Source organism: Excalfactoria chinensis, chromosome 4 (assembly GCF_039878825.1).
Source record: "Excalfactoria chinensis isolate bCotChi1 chromosome 4, bCotChi1.hap2, whole genome shotgun sequence".
NCBI classification, from domain to species: Eukaryota; Metazoa; Chordata; class Aves; order Galliformes; family Phasianidae; genus Excalfactoria; species Excalfactoria chinensis.
Window position 1 is genome coordinate 75,384,765 of NC_092828.1, and position 18,088 is coordinate 75,402,852.

The 18,088-nt window shown below is 51.1% G+C and overlaps 1 protein-coding gene across 1 annotated transcript in view; it reads right to left on the reverse strand.

The window, feature by feature from the left end:
* The window catches only part of LOC140251331 (gamma-aminobutyric acid receptor subunit gamma-4), a 34,889-nt gene extending 17,494 nt beyond the window's left edge, over window positions 1–17,395 (reverse strand). Inside the window, exons 1-3 of the mRNA XM_072334955.1 lie at window positions 17,139–17,395; window positions 12,236–12,384; window positions 11,970–12,037 (exon numbers count right to left, since the gene is read on the reverse strand). Coding sequence (XP_072191056.1) covers window positions 11,970–12,037; window positions 12,236–12,384; window positions 17,139–17,197 — 276 coding nt within the window. The 5' untranslated portion in view covers window positions 17,198–17,395. The remainder of the gene's footprint in view (window positions 1–11,969; window positions 12,038–12,235; window positions 12,385–17,138) is intronic.
* Window positions 17,396–18,088: the final 693 nt, after the last annotated feature.

The following is an 18,088-nucleotide window of genomic DNA, read 5'->3' on the forward strand; positions in this document are numbered from 1 at the left end:
AAGTAATGTGTAAACACCTTCAGAGCCAAGCAAGGATGCAGCCCAGTTACTGTGATCTCTAGGAAATGCCTGGGTTGCTTGCAAAGCAAAGCCACTCATGGCTGAAGTGTTGCTTGCATATCAGACTTTACCTCTGAATGCATGATGTTGTTCTTGCAGCAACTCTGTGCTGGAAGAAGAAAGCAGGTGTCAGGAGAGACAAGGTGAGGACAGAACCTCATAGGATAATGGCAAAAGAATATTTAGCACTTCGGGCAGGTGCTCTTGTTTATTTGTTCTTTAAGCTGATAGGGTGTTTGATGAGACAAGAAGAGATTTCCTTTGAAAAGGCTAAAAGCTGAACCTTCTCACTGTGTGCAATTAACTAAGATGCTCTCTCAGGACAGACTGGTAAGATTCAGATGAGATGCTGGAATTCCTTTAATTGCACCTCCCATTCCCATGCCACTCACTGCAATTAAAATGAAGTATCACTATGGGCAGTCTGATGCTGACCAGGCCTGCAGAAGCAGCTGCTGCAGCCCCCTGTTCCAGGCAAAGCAAGGTGGGCGGTCCCATTAATCCCCTCCCAAGGAGTGCAGTCCAGAACACCCTTGGAAAGGAATGTCTGGGGTGTCAGGCCCTCCTTGTGGGGACATCTCCAAGGCTCCTATTGACTGAAATATGGTTTGTTCCTCCTGCTTGGACCTGCTCCTTGCCCCAGCTCTGCCTCCTACCAAAGCAGATGCAGGAACATGAGCTGTGTCCTGCTGCAGGGAAATGGCCCACAGATGAAGTGAAGAAAAGTGGGAAAGTCCACCAAAGGCTAATAAGTGACATCAAGCATGTAGCTGTATTGTTCCAAAGCATTAAATCAAGCATCCTGCTGGGTATAGGGCTCATCAACTGGGTGTATCCCTCCACATCCAACCTGGCACCTCATGCAGAAGGGACTTTTGATTCAGCAACACCACTGTTTTTTTGTGGGACCATAACATAGCTTGCTGCTGCTGCTGGTTCGCCCAATGGACTGGGAGGTGATGAATTCAGCACTGCCTCTGAGACTTAGGCTCTGATTCTTACTTACACCCAGTTTCTTCTGCACTGCTTGGGGGGAGCTGAGAATCTTACAGAGGTCAAGCAGTTTGCTGCAAACTGCAGACCTCTACAGTGGTCGCAGCACTCTGCTTTCAATCATCTCCTTTCCCTGTCCCTCTCTGCACTCCCTTCAGTCTGTAGCTTATGACTCTGCTTCTCTGCCTCATCAAGAAGGCATCGCAACCCTGCCCATACACCCCCACAAACAGAAACAGCTTCAAATATAGTGGCCCTATTCAAGCATCACATCATTTCCCACCCCCTTGCTACCTCCTTATGGGACTCTGCTTCATCGAGTAAGGCGTACGCTCTCCAGGGCAGGGACTGACTCTCTCTATGGACTGAAACATGCCTAATGATCTCAGCTGGATGCTAATTGTCATGCAAAGAGAATAAAGAAAGTCCCTCCCACTCCAAACTAAATGATGGAGAAGTTGCTACAGAAGCTGTGATTTGAGGTCAAGATGGCAAGGGAAGTGTGGCAGAGGAAAGGAGCCATGAGAGCTTTGCTTTCTATGTGGACCAGAGCTGGAAGCATCCTCTCAGCACAGAAACTGCATGACGTGACACAGCAGTGTGCAAAAACAAAGAGGATAAGAATGGGCAAATGATATCAGGTAGTGTCCTCTTGTCCCAACAGACTCCTACTATGGCCAACTGCAGGAGTTTAGGGACAGAGCAGATGGAGCAGGGAATGCACTGCAAGCTTCTCCTAACTATGCTCTCCTCTGACTGACCTACTTGCTCCCAACAAGCAGTGAGTTCTCAAGCCACTTTTTTTGGGCAGTGTGCTGGCAGCATGTCCTGAAGAAGCGATGCTAACCACCGGCCATGGCAGCTGTGCTGTGCTCAGGGGATAAATCACAGCGTGTGGTGGGCCAGCAGACTTCCCAGGGCTGCCCCACATGAGAAGTCATTAAAGCATTTAAGTTGGAAAAGACCCTTAAGATTAATCCAACCATCAACCTAACACTACCAAGTCCACCACTAAACCACATCCTTAACTGTTCTACTCACAGTGTAAAGCCTCACAAGGAAAAAGCCTTGGGTGGGCAGCGTGGCTCAGCTATCCAAGAGTCAGTGAGTTAGGATGACATGTAAGAGGCAGGCCCATGTCCCAGAAGCAGATGCTACTCTGTCCTCTGACCAAAACAGGGCACAGTGCACTCCCACTGCCCATATCCCTGGGCTGCTGTCCATTGTAAAGAAAAACATGTGCTGGCCAGGAGGAAAAACGGTGTTTGCATGTAAAAATCCCTTTCTAAACCTCATCTCCAAGGAAAAAATACATAACTAAAATTAAAGAAAAAAAAAAAAAAGAAGAAGTAGAAGAAAGAAGGGGAAAAAAAGAAAACCTGAGAATCTGAGGAAGTTCTGCTTACACAGAGGGGGAGGGCTTTGTGCAGAAATTCTCACTCCTGACACTGCTCCCTCCTGCTCCGAGCTAAAGAACGAGTGTACTCTGCTCCAATGACTCTTTCAAGGAAACCTGTTTCATCTTGTCTCTCATGCCCCTTGCTGTGCTTGCCAGCTTTCTCTCCTGGCCCTGCCAGTTCCTCAATTTAGCTCCTTCTCCCCGCTTCATGTTGTTTTTCCTTTCTCAGTTCTTCTTTTCAAGCTCCCATAAAATCACAGCCCAGCCTAATGTGATTTCAAGGGAGCACAGTCTGAGGGGAGCAGCTGGGAGAAAGGAATCAGGTTACAGAAGAAGGATAATTTCTGTATCAATTGTTGAATATTCAAGGGCAAAGCAAGCTGGAGCACAGTTACAGAAGGGACATCAGGGCAAGTGACTCTCCAGCAACGCAGCCACATTTCAGCCAGGTGTGACTGCCATTTGGAAGCCAGGACACCAGCCACCGGGCAAGCAGGAGCTGCAGCTTTGCTGCTCCATGCTGCTTACTTCCCATAGCATCTGGTTGCTGCAAATGACTCTTTTCCTCCAAAACTACTTCTGTTCTGTAGAGATCCATTCTATGCATACTCCCAAAACTCACTCCAGCTCCTGTAGAAGCAGATCCAAGAGGAAGTGTCAAAAACAAGGCTTACCGTGTTCATGGCATAGCTGCTCTGACCTCCCCTGTTCCCACCAGAGATGAGGTGTTCCCCCTCCTCCACTCCTGTGCTTTGGTTCACACATACCCTGTGCACCTGCCTGGAAGCCACCTTCACCACTTGCCTTTTGAGATCATCAGACGGTTAAACTACTTCTAGCTAACTGCAGGCCAGAGAGCAACCACAGAACGCTCACAGCAAAGCTCTTTTCTTGCATGAAGATGGACATAAAACGTCCCCAGCTACTATCAGCTCCACACCACCAGCATATGCCCAAGGCTGCTGACCAAGCTCACTCCCGTGCCCTCTGTGCAGCAGGCATACTTTCTCCAGGGTTTGAGGAGCTGTTATATTTGGCATTACTGAGACCTCGCTCAGCAACATGGCTGCGAAATGGCTGCAGCAAAACAAAGCGGCGCTGGGGAAGCCGGCCTGCTGTATGCAATACAGCTGTATGGCTGCAAATCCCTTCCTGCCCCCTCACTTGTGACCCTAACACATTTACCACCAGCACAAAAGGCTGAAGACTGAGGCACCCAAGACGTGCATGGGGGGAGGCAGAAAGAAGCAGAGTGCTGCCACAGCCCCATGTGGAGGCTCAGGCCTGCTCACATGCACTTTGTGTCACGGGTGATTACACAGCAACCCCTCACTGACAGCCTCATCACATGAAGCTGGGGCGAGCAGCCCTGCTCTGACACCATAAGCTCTGTTTCCATCTCCCAGCACCTCTACTGGGAAGTAACGGACCAAGTATTCAGCATTTAGCATCAAGGCACGGAGAGGTTTGTGATGCATATTGCCTGTGGTCCCCCACGGCTGCTGAATGTGAAGAAACGTGCCGTTTCACTGCACACTTACTGCAGGCAGATTTCACGCCAGCCTTTAAGGGAGATGGTAGGATGGCTTCATCTGAGGGTGCGGGAAATAAATAGAACCAATATCTACCGAAAAAAAAAAAAAAACTTTTCTGAAAATAAACTAAAAGCGTCAAAATCTAAAGTGAACTACTGCAACCACATCATTTCGCTTAGGAACTTTGTTTCTCCATCAGTAAGCTAGCAAAATAGCTTGCTTCACCCTTATCTGATTCGTTTCATTTCAACTTCTATTTCCCAGCCCTCATTCTGATGCTTTAGTTATAGGGCAGAATTTATCACCAAATGAAAAGCAAATCAAAGCATTCTGACGATGCCATGTGTGAATGTTTCGGTTGTCCCTCAACCCATTTGCCCTCAGAATGCTCACAAATGTTGTCTGTCCCAACTGAGGTGGGAGGAAGGAGCGAGAGCTGCTCCCCCAGTGCTGCCCGTGAACCCCAGATCACAAACCCTGGCCTCTACTACCACACTGACTTTTCTCTTGTGCACCTTAAATATCCTGAACTCTCCTGTGGAGAGATCTAAAGCCTTCAGCTCAGATAAATCAACTGCCTTAAAAATAATTCAGCCCATCAAGTGACAACTATTGGTACAGCTCAGAGCCTATATCTTTCAAATTTGACACAATAGCGCTTTCCCTTTGACTTGGAAGAATCAATTTAATGAGGTTCAGAGCACAGATTAGTACTAGAGTCAAACACATGCTTCCTGGCCTGGCCACAAATCCATGTCTGTGCGGAGACGTCAGCCTCTGGGTACCTGAAGAGCAGCTCCATTAGCTGATGGGTTTGTGATGAAGACAGCCACATCCGCGCTCCTCTCAATGAGCTGCAGCTGTGAGGCTGCTCCAAGCCTGCATCCCCCAGGCACATCCAGGCGGAATTCCTACTTCTCATTGATCCGAACCACTTCCACACCTGTGCACCCCATCAAAGCCTCTTCTGATGCTCTGGCAGAGGGCAAAGCTCCTACTGACTGAGACTGATTGCACTGGAGCTCAGGGGTGTCCCTACAGCCTGACTACCCCACCTAGAGCAAGGCAAGTCCCCTGCTTTTGGAAAGCTGTCATTAGAGTCTATTAACAACACGAGCCCGGTGCTGGTAGAGACCCTTGGAAAGGGAGGCCATGAACTAAGATAGAAAGGTTTTCTGTGGTTAAGGGTGAGGAACTGCATGTTACAACACAAGTGCCTCAGCTCACCACAGTGAACATCCTTCCCTACCTGCAAGGGCTCTGGGCTACCAAACCCCGCATTAAGATTGGATGAAGAAATGGGAGCTTTCTCCAGCAGCTGGCACAAAATAAATGCAGAACTGAGCCATTTCTGCCAGCAGAAGGACAGAAAAACAGATCTGTGAAAGAATTTACAAAGGCCACTTGCTTAATTACTTGCTTTAGGTCTGATTTTTGAGTGGCCCTGTGAAGATCCAGGAGTCGGGATCCATAATCCTTATGTGTTCCTTCCAACACAGGATAGTCTATGAATTATGAATGCTGACTTATCCAACACTGTCCGAGATCTGCAGGCTTCCTGAGCTCCATACTGACAATGCACTTTGAAAAACCCAACGGGGTGCAGTCACCATCCCCATTTAGCATCTGACTGGGGACGTTAATTAACTTTGGGGCTTTGCTATCTGAAATGCCTCCAAAAAAAAACCCAGCACTTTTCCTCTCCAGAATTCATCTCTCCAGATTTTCGTCTTATACTGAGCTCCAAATTTTAGAGGCAAACCCCCAGCTTTTTGTTCATCTCTGCTGATAACAAACTCCTCATGTTTTCTGCACAATAAACAGCCTATAAATAAAATGCCGACATGGATGTCACACAGAAAATATCTGGAGGGGATTAGTGTATGTTCTAGATAATAAATGGAGCTGGTTGAATTATTCATAGTGAATAAATCAGCCCTTATCTGGTTTGGGAGCAGACCCTGAAACTTGTGAAGCTCTTGGGATACGTTCAGGTTGGGAGTAACTCATTTATTTCATTAGACCTTGTGTGCAGCTCATGATTTGTCCCACATGTAACACACGACCGCTGCTATTTCTCAGTGGCCTCATGGACTTTTTCTTAAGACAATGACGAATGTTGGCTCCAGGAGGGCCGGTGCCTTTCTCTGCCTACCCAACTGCACCACCATGGGAACATGAGTGGCTACACAGGGAACAGTCCCTCTCCTAATGCTTGGGCATGCAGAGCCGGGCTCAGGTGGCCAATTCTGAACGCCAAGGAATTGAGAGATAGGAGCACTCTGAGCAAATGAGTATTAGTGGAGCTGTTATAAACGCCCCGCCAGCCCCAGTGAGGAGCTGCGCCGAGCCGCCACTCAGGCGTGGAAACCAATGGCCAGAAAAAGCACCAGGACCCTTCATACTCATTTCCCAGCACTTTACGTTTCTACAACATACATCTTTTTGGGGACCAAAACCTGACCTTGCTCATTACATGAACGTGCTTCCTATGCTGTGCACCAGGTAGGCAAGAGCCATGCATGGTCCTTGGCAGAGCACTGCTGCGCACGGCAGACACTGCAGTCCACCCCAGTCGTGGCTGCATTTGGGCTGTTGCCTCCTAAACAGATGATTTGTGAAGCGTGTTTAAGTCCTTTCAGTTGAGAAGCGCTGTGCAACTACTGGAGTATTATCGGGGAAGGAGGGGGAGGTAACACATTCCCTTTACCTATAGGCTTATCTTGCGCTCCAGAGCACAACATTCAAGCATCTTAAAAAGCAAGCCATTTTCATTTCATTTCCTTCCTACTTATTCCAAAGCAGCTGAAGCTAAGTATAATCAAGACTTAAGTGTTCCTCAGAGCCAGACAATTATTACCGGTCTCGCTTTCCCCATCTATTAAGAAGAAATGAAGATATTAACCCGAACCTTGCAGCCTGACACCGGGGCTGTCGCTCAGGGCTTCCTGCAGTGATTCCTATGCATGCTGCCTACCCACAAGCCTAGCTCACTCCTCAGGACACAGCTCTGCTTCAGAGTGAGATGCCACTAAATGCTGAAGGGCTCTCAGCGAGGCTTAGAACCCGGCTCCCCTCTCGGAGATCTTTGCCCTCGCTGCTGGGACAGCTCAGCCGATCACAGACAGCTGCCAACTCACCGCACACTGTGGCACCCATGGAGATTTTGCTCCAAGAGCCACACTTCAGCCTCTCAACCACCCGCAGCTCCAAGCGGGGAGGAAGCAATGAGGGAAGAGGGCTGAGTGGGCAGCCCCTGCCTATCCACCCCATGCAGCAATCCCCGCTGAGCGCCCGCGGGTGGGGACAAAGAGCCCCCTCCTCACCACTGCCCCATGTCAGCTTTAGCTGTGGCAGCCCAACCTTCCCTCCCGGCTCCTCAGGATTTCATGAAAGCAGTCAGTGGGGAGTTCTCTTCATTCACGCTGTGCTTATACTTTTAAATTATAAAGTGTGTCAAATGAGGATTTAATTTATAGTTAACAAGACAACGTTTGTAAATTAATTATTCATCATCTGATAACGAATAAACATTTCCCCTGTTTTTTCCCCCCACCCCTCCTCCCTTCTTCCCAGGGTTTCACAAACGCATCATACATGCAAATCTATTAAATCTATTCTGCAATACTCTAGACATGGGAAAATATGTTCTTCATCCTCAATTTTGTTAGCGTGTTGCATGGTAACTACTGCAGCCAGGCATAGCATTATGAATTTAATCGTGCGTAACTTCTCCTTCCTAAAGAGGGGAGGGAGAGAATATTCAACACGTGCATTTGGACATATCACCCTCCTCGGGTACCAGTCTCCCCCTCAGTGGGGGAGGTAGGAAAATAATGTGCTGCAATAGTGGAGGCAGGAGCTCAGTGCTACCCCATGGAAATCGCACACACTTCAGGAGCAGCAGAATCTGGCTCCTGGTGAATGGCAGAACCTCGTTTTGCTCTTTTTGGTCTTTGGCATTGTTAAGACCAACATGGTGCACAGTCCCCACAGAAGACCTTTTATCTGGTTTGGCTACAGAATTGCACACACAGGGGCTTCTTCTCTGCATTTAGCACCCTTACGTGCACCACAGGGGAGTCTCTCTAGCATCAGAACTATCTCTACCTTCACTACCTCTAAGCCTGAGCATCAGAAGACACCAACGCAGGCCCCTGGCTGAGAAGCATGTGTCCCTCCACTTGGCCAGGAGGCTGCTGCAGTGCTTGCACCACATTCTCTACAAGAATTCTCCTTAAGACTTGCTTGGTTTTGCTCAAGAAAGAAGGAACAGCACGTCATAACTCAGACCTCTGGGAGAAACTGGAGAGCAGGGCTTTCTCCATTGTCAAGCTGGGAACAGAAGCAGTTTTTTAGTCACACCCATGCTGACCCTCATGGACACTTCATGGACATCCTCAGGACTGAAAGGCACTCCTTTTTCAAATGCTTTCTTTCTACAGAACCATTTCCTGAGTGCTAAGCATCCCTAAAGGAAGGTGATCCAGAGCTCCAGGTGCCCTTGACACCAGTTAAAGCCTTAATCTATAGTGATAATGCCATTACTAAACAAAACCAGGAACAAATACCTTCAGCAAACAACCAGTCAGTGAGAAATTTGAACCCAAAGCCCCATCCCTGGATCCCCAACCACCACAGCCCTCCCTGGCATCTTTGCCTGCAAACAGACTTAAAGAATCAAGGCAGGTTTTTGCATCAGGCTTAGTGACGTGCCAAGGACACCTAACACCATCACGTTAATGGGAATCTAATTGGGCATCCAAATCTGTGGCACAGCCTGGAAAGCTACAGCACTGTGGGTGATAACTCGTTTGGCTTGAGGTGCTGCTGGCTGGCACCCAGCAGCAGTGGGTGGCCCTGGAAGAGCTCGCAGCCATGTGCCTTTCCCCAAAGGCATCTTGTCAGTACCCTGGGAAGCCCAGGTGCCTCAAACACAACAGGTTCAGGGGACAGGGAAGCCACTTGTATCCCTTTGGAAATCCCACCCCACTCAGCAAACGGAGCATGAAGCACTGGGGTCTGATAGAAACTGCTTATCCTCACACCGTTTTGTCTCAGCCCTCCTCTGCAGGGTTGTATCCTTCTGTAGCTCCTAAACCCTACTCCTACTATTTAACCATCTCCTTGTATTCTTTCTAGTGACTGCCCCAGAGCTGGCACTGCTTAGAAAGTCCTTTACACAGATAGAAGAGAATGTAAAATATGCTCGAGTACCTAAATAGGAAACAAGACTGCCATTCTGATCTACAAGAGATACTAGGAAATCACTTTACATTTCTTCCCCCTCCAAACCTGCCTGCGTTCTGCTGACTCCTGAATGTTAATGTTATTTATGACAAGTGATTGATGAGAAGGATGCAGAATTCACACCCGGCACAGGGCATTTTCAAATCACCTATTCATTTTTAAGGACCGGAATCAGTTTTGCATCCTGACGTGATTTATCATTTGGAGGTTGAGCAGCAGCTATGCAGGACCGGCTTCCAAGTACTGACAGAGCATCACCAGGCTGAAGGCAGCAGTGAGTACTTAACCCTGTGAGGGGCAAGAAAAAGATCACAGGACACTAATAGTCAAACTACATTGTTTTCCTGGAGCCTCCTCCTTTGCCAGCAGATCAGATGCTCCTGCAGCCTGCAAATGTACAGGTCTAACCTAGTAGCCACAGACACAGTGCTGTATTTCTTGAGGCAAAACTAGGTGTTTACCTTCTATACAGTCTGGTCTCATGCAAGAGAAACATTTATACCCAAGATGCTATCATTGCGATGCACCTGAAAGAGATCAATGCAACATTTCCCCTCCAGTGGGCCTTTTAGCTTGCATGAGGCTCTGTATCTGCAGCGGGCACCACAGACGCAGATTACAGGTGGGTGCAGCCTCTCTCCTAAGCCAGGAGAAGAATTCAGCAGTGCAGATGGCAGAAGGCTGCCAAGCAAGGTGACAAGACCTAGGTCTAGCTGTCCTCAGGACCTTTATTATCAGCCCAGCATCTCAGGAATTAAAGTTAAGCTCAACTTTGAATCAGGGATACCCTTAAGAAGTTACTTCAGAAGACGGGCCAGGAGAAATGCCCATAAAAAAGTCTAGTTGGGAATATCATCTGGAGGCATCTTCAGATCTCTGGTCAGTGCTGGGAGGAAGCCCTGTGACCACTTTGAGGGGCAAGGATGGGCAGGAAGCAGAGGAGACAGCTGCTTTATCTGCTTGATTTCACAGCGTACTGAAGAAAGTTAACATGCTTGAAGCCCCAGTATTAGCTGCCAGATTATTAGCCCAGTGAATCGAAAACTACTGAAGGACTGGGCTGGATGTACGTACTTCTCACATCCGCATCACCATGGCATAAGCTTTGTTTCTTAGGAAACCAGACCAACAGTGCCTAGTGCTCTGCTTTGAAGAGCTGAACTCTGAGTGGGTTCTTCTGAGCCAATCTTTGCTCCCCACCCCCTGTGTGGTCATGCAGATCTCCAAGAGATCTATAAAGGGGTAAAGGAAACAGATGAAGATGAAAAAAGGAAGCATGAGGAAATGCGCTGTGGCTTGGATTGGTTTCCTTGGCACACTTTCAGGCAGGTCAAAGCAAATGTGTGCTGGCAGCCAGGGGTGACAGCCATACAGCCTGGGTTAGGCACCACAGGTTGTGGTTCTCTTCCCAGACCCATAGATACAAGGACAGGAAGGGCTGCTTTGAAATGATTTTTGGATTGAAACTTGTCCTACACCTACAGTGCCATTCCTCCATCCCCTGAAGACATTGCTCAGTGGAAAATTTCTACTTGGGAAAATAAAACTTTCTTTCTTTCTTCCTTTTTAGAGGGAGGTGTTGCTTCTGCTCCATCCTGCATGGAGAGAGACAAAAAGAATCAGGCTGTCCTGGCTCTCTCCTTTGTCCACATACCCCACGTCTTTCAAAGTGTGACAGGAGATGAAAAATGACTTCACACTGAAAACAATAATGAAAGCTACTTGTGAAAAATAATCAACACTTGCTCTCTGGAGCATGGCCTGGAGGCTCTGCAGAGCAAGGAGAACACTCTATTGAGTGTTTCCAGAGCCCCCGATATAGCAGAAGCTTGAACCATGAGCAGAAGCCATCACAATGATGGTGGGTTACCTAAGGTAGCAGGAACAGAAGCACGGTGTCGTACACAGGGCCCTCCCCTCCTGCTTCCCTCTCCCATCATCACAGGCTTCCTGGGCACCCAAATTTCTCGCCATACATGCTAACAGCTTCTCCCTCTCACCAGGCAGAGATGTCCATCTACATGTGACTGGTGGAGATGACAAAGCTTGTAAAGATGGCAGGATCACTGAGTTCACCCTGCTCCTAACCAGCAATAGCAGTCAAGCCTTCCTGGCCCCAGTTAGCAACAGGTCAGAGCACCTCTTCCCAAAGAAATCAATCAAATCCACCTCTTAGAATCACAGAAACATTAAAGTTGGAAAAGACCTCCAAGATCAGGTAGTCCAGTCATCAGCCCATCCCCACCATGCCCACTAACCATGTTCCTCAGTGCTACATCTACTTTTTCTTGCATACCCCATGGGCAGTGACTCCACCGCCTCTCTAGGCAGCCTGTTCCAGTGCCTCACCACTCTTCTATAGAATAAAACTTTCCAACCTGAGCCTTCCCTGGCACAAATTGAGGCCATTTCTTATTGCCATTACCTGGGAGAAGAGGCCGACCTGCACCTCTCTACAGTCTCCTTTCAGGGAGATGTAGAGAACAATGAGGTCTGCCCTGAGCCTCCTCTTCTCCAGATTAAACAATCCCAGTTCTCTCAGCCACTTCCACAACACTTGTGTCCACGACCCTTCACAGCTCCATTGCCCTTCTTTAGACATGCTCCAGGGCCTCAATGCCTTTCTTGTAATGACACCAGCAGGACACAAGCCAGCAGTGAGGGTCAGCTGCCTCCCATAACCCATGCCCTCAGATGCAGTGCTCTGCTCCTACAGCAGCAATGCCACTCACCATTTGGATGACAGACACGGGCCCAATGCTGTTCACGTAGATATCCACATCGATAAATGTGGGCTTGACTGTAAAGAAAATAAAACAGGTGTAAGAGGGGTCAGAATCACTAATGAAGGACTAGGGGGAGGTGTAGGCGTGCAACAGAGAGAAGAGTGAAGACCACCTGACCAGAAAGCCCAACTAGAGCAGCCTCATTCTTTTAATGGAAAACCTGGGCCAGGTCACCACCGCCAGGCTGCCCACAAGAGCTCAGGGATACTTACTGCCAATGTCAGGCCTCAGCTTGTTGTCGTAGTTCTTCAGCAGCGAGTTGAGGATCTGCGTGGCATCCGTCTCCTGTGCCTTGGGGGTGAGGACCCAGGTTTTATTGATGCTGAGGTAATCATAATCATACTCCTCTGTGCTCTCACACCTGGAGCAGAGACAAAAGAAACATCACCGTGACATCTCTCCAGTGCTCAGTGGGAGTGGGGGCACAGCTGTGTTTCAGAGGCACTAAAGGGGAGAGAGGAAGGTGATGAGTGTGAGGAGCTCGGGGATCTCCTCTCAGCAATGCTGCGGAGATGACACACCTCCGCTCATTGCAGGGTCCCAGCCAGGGGCTGCCTGCTGACCCCAGGAGCCTCAGTTGGGCTCATGGCTGCTGACACCTGGAGTGGGCATCTTCAGGGGAAGGCAACAATGACCAAACAGTACAATTTATAAAGAAAACACTTCAGAGAAGCGGTCCTAAAGCCACCAAACGGGCAGCACGCAAGCCTGGCTCACCAGGCACGCAGCCATCTGCCCTGCACAGATCCTGGGAAATTAAAGCCTTATGCAAACTCCTTTGCCCGCAGGCTGTGTTCTGCCACAATCCATTCCCTGCTCACCAACCCTTCCTCCCCACTTAGAGATGGGGAAAGTAGAATATCTTCCAGTTTCAAGCCAGTATTTGTCCACCTTTGGGCACATTGCATCAAGCAGCAGCTTCTCCTCATCCCTATCAAAAATGCCCTCTCTAAACCTTTAGTACCTCCCCCTTTCGTAAAAGAACCTTCCTACCCCCATCTAATTAAACTAGGACCACGTGGTCACAGGGAAAGCCCTAACCACTCGCCACTGCCCTGGGCATCTCATTCACAACGCTGTCCCTACAAAGACACCGCCACACAGGTGAGAGGATGCCGAGTGATCCTACATCCCACCCCACTCATCATCTACCATGCCAGCATGTCCCGCTGTGGTCCCACGCAGGGGCTCAGCAGGAGCTGCCTGCTGCTGACACCTCCCAGCTGGAGCCCGCAGCACCGAGGTGTGAGCGGGCACCTCTGCTGCACGGCTGCCTTCAGTGCCAGGCAGATGATGAAGGGAACAAAAGTGTTACGCTGACGTGTTGCCGTTCGTTTATCAGAAGCTCCTCTTTTAACCACCCGATGAAAGTTGCTTTCACAGCCACTCTCTGACTCCTTGCATCTCCCCAGCTTTCAGGTGCTGGAACGCATCGCTGGGCTGTGTGCGGCTGCCTGCCTGCCTCTGCACGTTAGGTGCTGCTACATCAGCTCCTTGTTCACTGTCTGATTGTGCGCCACGCTTCCTAACGAGGCTTAAGGAGTCTTAAAGCAGGGCTGTCAGGTTGTGCTTCCCTACCCAAGCTGCAGCAGCGCTAACTCGCTGCCTTCCAACTATGGCCCAGGGGCAGTTCCACAGTCCTAGGGCTGCACCCACTCCAAACCTGGCTCCTGGGGACAGGGGGGACATGGAGGGATATGTGTCTCTGCCCACAGCCCAGCAAGGGGGAGTGAGCCCAGCTGCTTCCCTTGCTGCCTTCAGCAGAGTGGGAACACAGCAAAACCTCATGTCAGTGTTCCCTTGACCCTGCCGGGACCCAACCCAGGACACATCACCTGCCAGCACTCTGCCCTCCTGTTGCCCCTCCAAACCCAGCTCTTGCATCTCTAGGGCTGTGGCAAAGCTCTAAACATCCCCCTGAGCTAAACCAGGCCAGACTGCATACCCTGACCTCAGCTTTCTGCCTTTCCCCATTTTGCACTGTTGCTGAACACCCTTCGGTTTGGGGTAGGAGCCACATCCGTATTATAGATGCAGTGACACTACCAAAAGTATTTTTGTTCTTTTTTTCTTTTCCTAATGCAGCTAATCCTGGGCTGCTAAAACCACACTAAGCCATTTTAGCATAAGCAAGCCAGCTTTTGCCAGAGAAAATATGCTTTTGGCGAATACATGTAAGACACACAGAGCAGCTCTTCATGACCAGATATGACTCCGGTGCCACTCTAGAGCCCCTGCCCCAGTGGCCCCAGTTCAAACCACGAGGCAAGACCCCAGGAGTTATCACAGAGGACAGGAGCTAAGGGATGGAAGCTGTGCATGTCCCACTCCAGCTGCAGATGGGAACATCACACCGCAAACCTGCAGCGATGCCCAATGCTCCCGTGCACAGTGCTGACCCCGTGGCTCTGTCTCCTCACACAACGCTGCTCTGGCTGGGTGACAGGGGAAAGCCAGCTCCCATATGTCTCCATGCAGCCAGGAGGAAAGGCAGAACCACATTTCCTCACCTCTGCTCGTGGAAATGTCAAAACAGCCACCTCACAGCACTGCTGCTCACAGCCACAGGGTGCAGCTGGGAGCGCGGTGATGAGGACAGCGGCACAGGAGGGCATGGGGACACTGCAGGGCAAAGCTGGGGACCTGCAGGGAGTCCTGCTTTGAGCAGGCAGCATGGCAGGGAAGTGTCCTGTCCAATGTGACCACGTGGACAGATGGGATTGGACAACCCTCCTTGGGCAACCCCGGGCAATACTGCAGGATACTGACAGTTGCTTGCCTCCCTTATTCTGCTTTACTGGAGCAGGCACCTGTTTTACTGAGGTTCCCAAGCACGCTGATGGGCAGAATAAAAGCAGGGCCAGCTAAGTGGTTCCCAGCAGGTTCATTCACAGGTTGCTATTTGCTGCCCTTCCACTCCTTTGCTGGGAATCTCAGCTTTGTCCTGCTCTAGTGACATGGGCTGGGGAACCGTGGGGAGACCAGAACTGAGTGCTTCTCCCAGCTCTGCCATGACCCTGCCCAGCAGCCTTGGGTGTGCAGACAAAGTCTGGGGTTGGTGGCATTTCACACTAAAATGTGCCACCATCAGGGTGCTGATGCCTGCCCTGCACACCATCCCAGTCCTGAAGCAGAGATGTCCAGGATAAGGTGCTGACCCCAGGCTGAGAGTGCCCCACTCCTTTGTGAATGCAGCTCAATGCCTCGCCTGCACCACAGGAACAGACAGCAACACAGTGCAAGGACATTTCACCTGGCTGAAACAACACTGCGCTCAATCCCAATTACTGCATGCTAATGTGTCCTTGTCACCCATCCCAGTGTCTCCAAGGGCTTGTAGGCACAGGAACGTTCAGGTAAATTAATCTAAATTAGAAGTAGGCAGAGAATTTAGGGACAGGGGACTCACTGAACAGTACTCGATGTGTTTCACCTGTCGTTGTACCTCTCCTTGCACAGCACACCCACTGAAGCTCTGTTGGTGAAGCCTGTGAAGCCTGCACTGTCAGTGCCAGCTTTCTAGATGTGTAACACTGTGCTGGGTACACCTCTAGGGCTCTGAGCTGGATGCCTGGTCCCAGCCAGGCAGTGCCATGGGAAAGGCTGATGGGGAAATGGCCTGGGGAGTGCTGAGTCACAGCACAGAGCATCCAGCCCACCCCGCACTGGGGTCTTGCAGCACATGCTGAGAGGAGAGCTTGCACACACTGCATCTGATCCAAGCTCATCACCCAGGCACCCACTGTCAACACAGGGCTGCCTGCAGCCAGGAAAACGCAGTAAGTGCAGGATGAGACCCCGCTTGTTCCTTTACTCCTTTTTCTCCCACAGTCTTCCTCTGCTGCTCCATCACCCCCACACCATGCACAGCCACTTCTCCTTGCAGCTCAGTGAAGAAGTAGGCACTGGCAGCAGGCAGAAGGGAACCCGGGCCAGCTGTAGGATACAGCTTCTCATTCAAGGGCACGTGAATACGGGACTTAACATCACCTCCGTGCAATTTTGCAGCCTGTCCTCGCTAAGCACAGCATGAAAGGAACCGTGACCACCACGGGTTCCTCCTCTCAGCCCTGAACCACCCTGGGTGCCAGGCATGAGCTGTGGGGCTTCTTTCTCAGTCTCCATGCTGGCACGGCCAGACTCTGGAAGACAGCAGCAGGGACCGACCTGCCCACCCTGAGTTCAGGGAGTCTGGCAGAGAAGACCATCAGTAGCAGGATTCGTGCTCCTTGCCCCTGACTGCATTTGTAATGGGATTTGATCGGCTTTAAGGCGGCTTATTCTGTCAATTAGCTTCAGCCAGTGAAATCCCTCTTCTCTCGAGCCCCGGGGGCAACAATCTGCTGACATGTTCTTTCCCAATCCAGCCATTAAACTCACCAGAGGGGATAGCGATTGTTGAAATGGTAATAATAAACTAAGAAATAAAATAAATAATTTAAAATAATTAAAAAATAAAATAAAAAAGGAAGAAGAAAAAAAAAATAAAGAAAAAGAAACTTGAACCCCCCTCGTACGTGGGGCCTTTCACTGCTGTTTACAGAAAGGCGCAACGAAGCGCCGGCACTGGGGGAGAGACGTGCCTACGGCCCCACGGCCCCTCTGCCCTCTCGTTCCTATCCGCGCAGCTCCGCGCTCCCGGACCGACACCGGGGCCAACCTGTGGAGCGGGGCAGAGCCCGAGCTATTCCCTCCCGACAGGTGCTGAGGGACGGCGAGTAGCGGAGGGGCCCCGCGCTCCTTTCCGCCCCGCGCAGCTCCGGGTGGAAATGCTCCGGTGATGCGCGGAACAACCGGGAGGTGCCGAGCTTCCTCTGGTTGCCCCCGCAGAGCTCAGCCCTCGGCGGAATTCGGCCGGAGAGGGGATGGCGATGTGGGGAACGGGGCGTCCCCTCGATTCGTGGCGTTCAAAATGGGGACCCGATGCGCAAAGGCACCGCGCGGGCACGGTGCGGCGGGACGCGGAGCCTCGAGGCGGACTGTTAAGAACCGCCGGCCGCACGGCGGTGCCCAGAGCCCCGCTGAAGCCGCCCCGCAACTCCAACCTCCTCCGCGCCCATCACCCCGACGGGAAACTGAGGCAGCGGGCGGGCGCCCGTCCGGCGGGGTGCTTACCTGGCAGAACGCAGCGCCGGCCCTAGGGCCAGGCAGAGCAGCAGGACCATCGCGGGCATCTCGGCGAGACGAGGGCCGGCTCCGGGCTTGGGGGGAGCGGCGGCGGCGGCGGGACCCCCCCTATACCCGCTGCGCCGCGCTCCAGCCCCGCCGCCTCCCGCCCGGCTCCGCGCCGCCGGGGAGGCAGGGGAAAGTTGGGCATCTCTTCTGCGAGTCGGCGGCGGGCGGAGGAGGGGCTCCGCGCAGGGTCCTAGCTCCCCGCGAGGGGCCGCCTCCCGCCCCCAGAGGGCCGGGCGGCAACGGGGGGGCTCCTCGGAGAGCCCCCGTCACACAGCTGCCGGCACTGCGCCCCGGGAGCCGACAGCGGCAGCTGGCACCGGGCTGGCTCTGCCCCTCTGCGGAATGGCAGGCGGCGAGGTCCTCGCCTCATTGCTTTTAGTACATGGAGATTTCTTCTTCACTTATTATTCTATTCTGTTTTAGAGAGGGTCATCATCATCCCAAAAAGAAAGAAAAACAACGCAAAGCATATGGTGTTACAGTGGGTGCCCTCCCACCTGTTGGCCTGCTGTCCTGTGAAAACAAGCTGCTGAGATGCATGAGGGGCTGAGGGTTTTGGTCTGCCACTCCTCGCTCCTACTCTCCTGATTTGCCAAGGATCTCGTGTATTCTTTTTGCTGCAGGCATTCTCCTTGTAAACAGGAGTAACAGATTCCTTCTTGGCAAGTTACTGGGAATCAACTTTGTTACGGCTACATGAAGAAGGAATAATTATCCTTCATTAGCTGGTAACAGCCCATGAGATGCAGAAGCCTATTCCATAAAGGGCCTGCTCGTGCCTCTTGCAGAGATCACAGGATCACAGAATGGCTTAAGTTGGAAGGGATCTCAAAGCCCATCCAGTTCCAACCCTCTGCCAGTTCCCCAACCAGCTCAGACTGCCTGAGGCC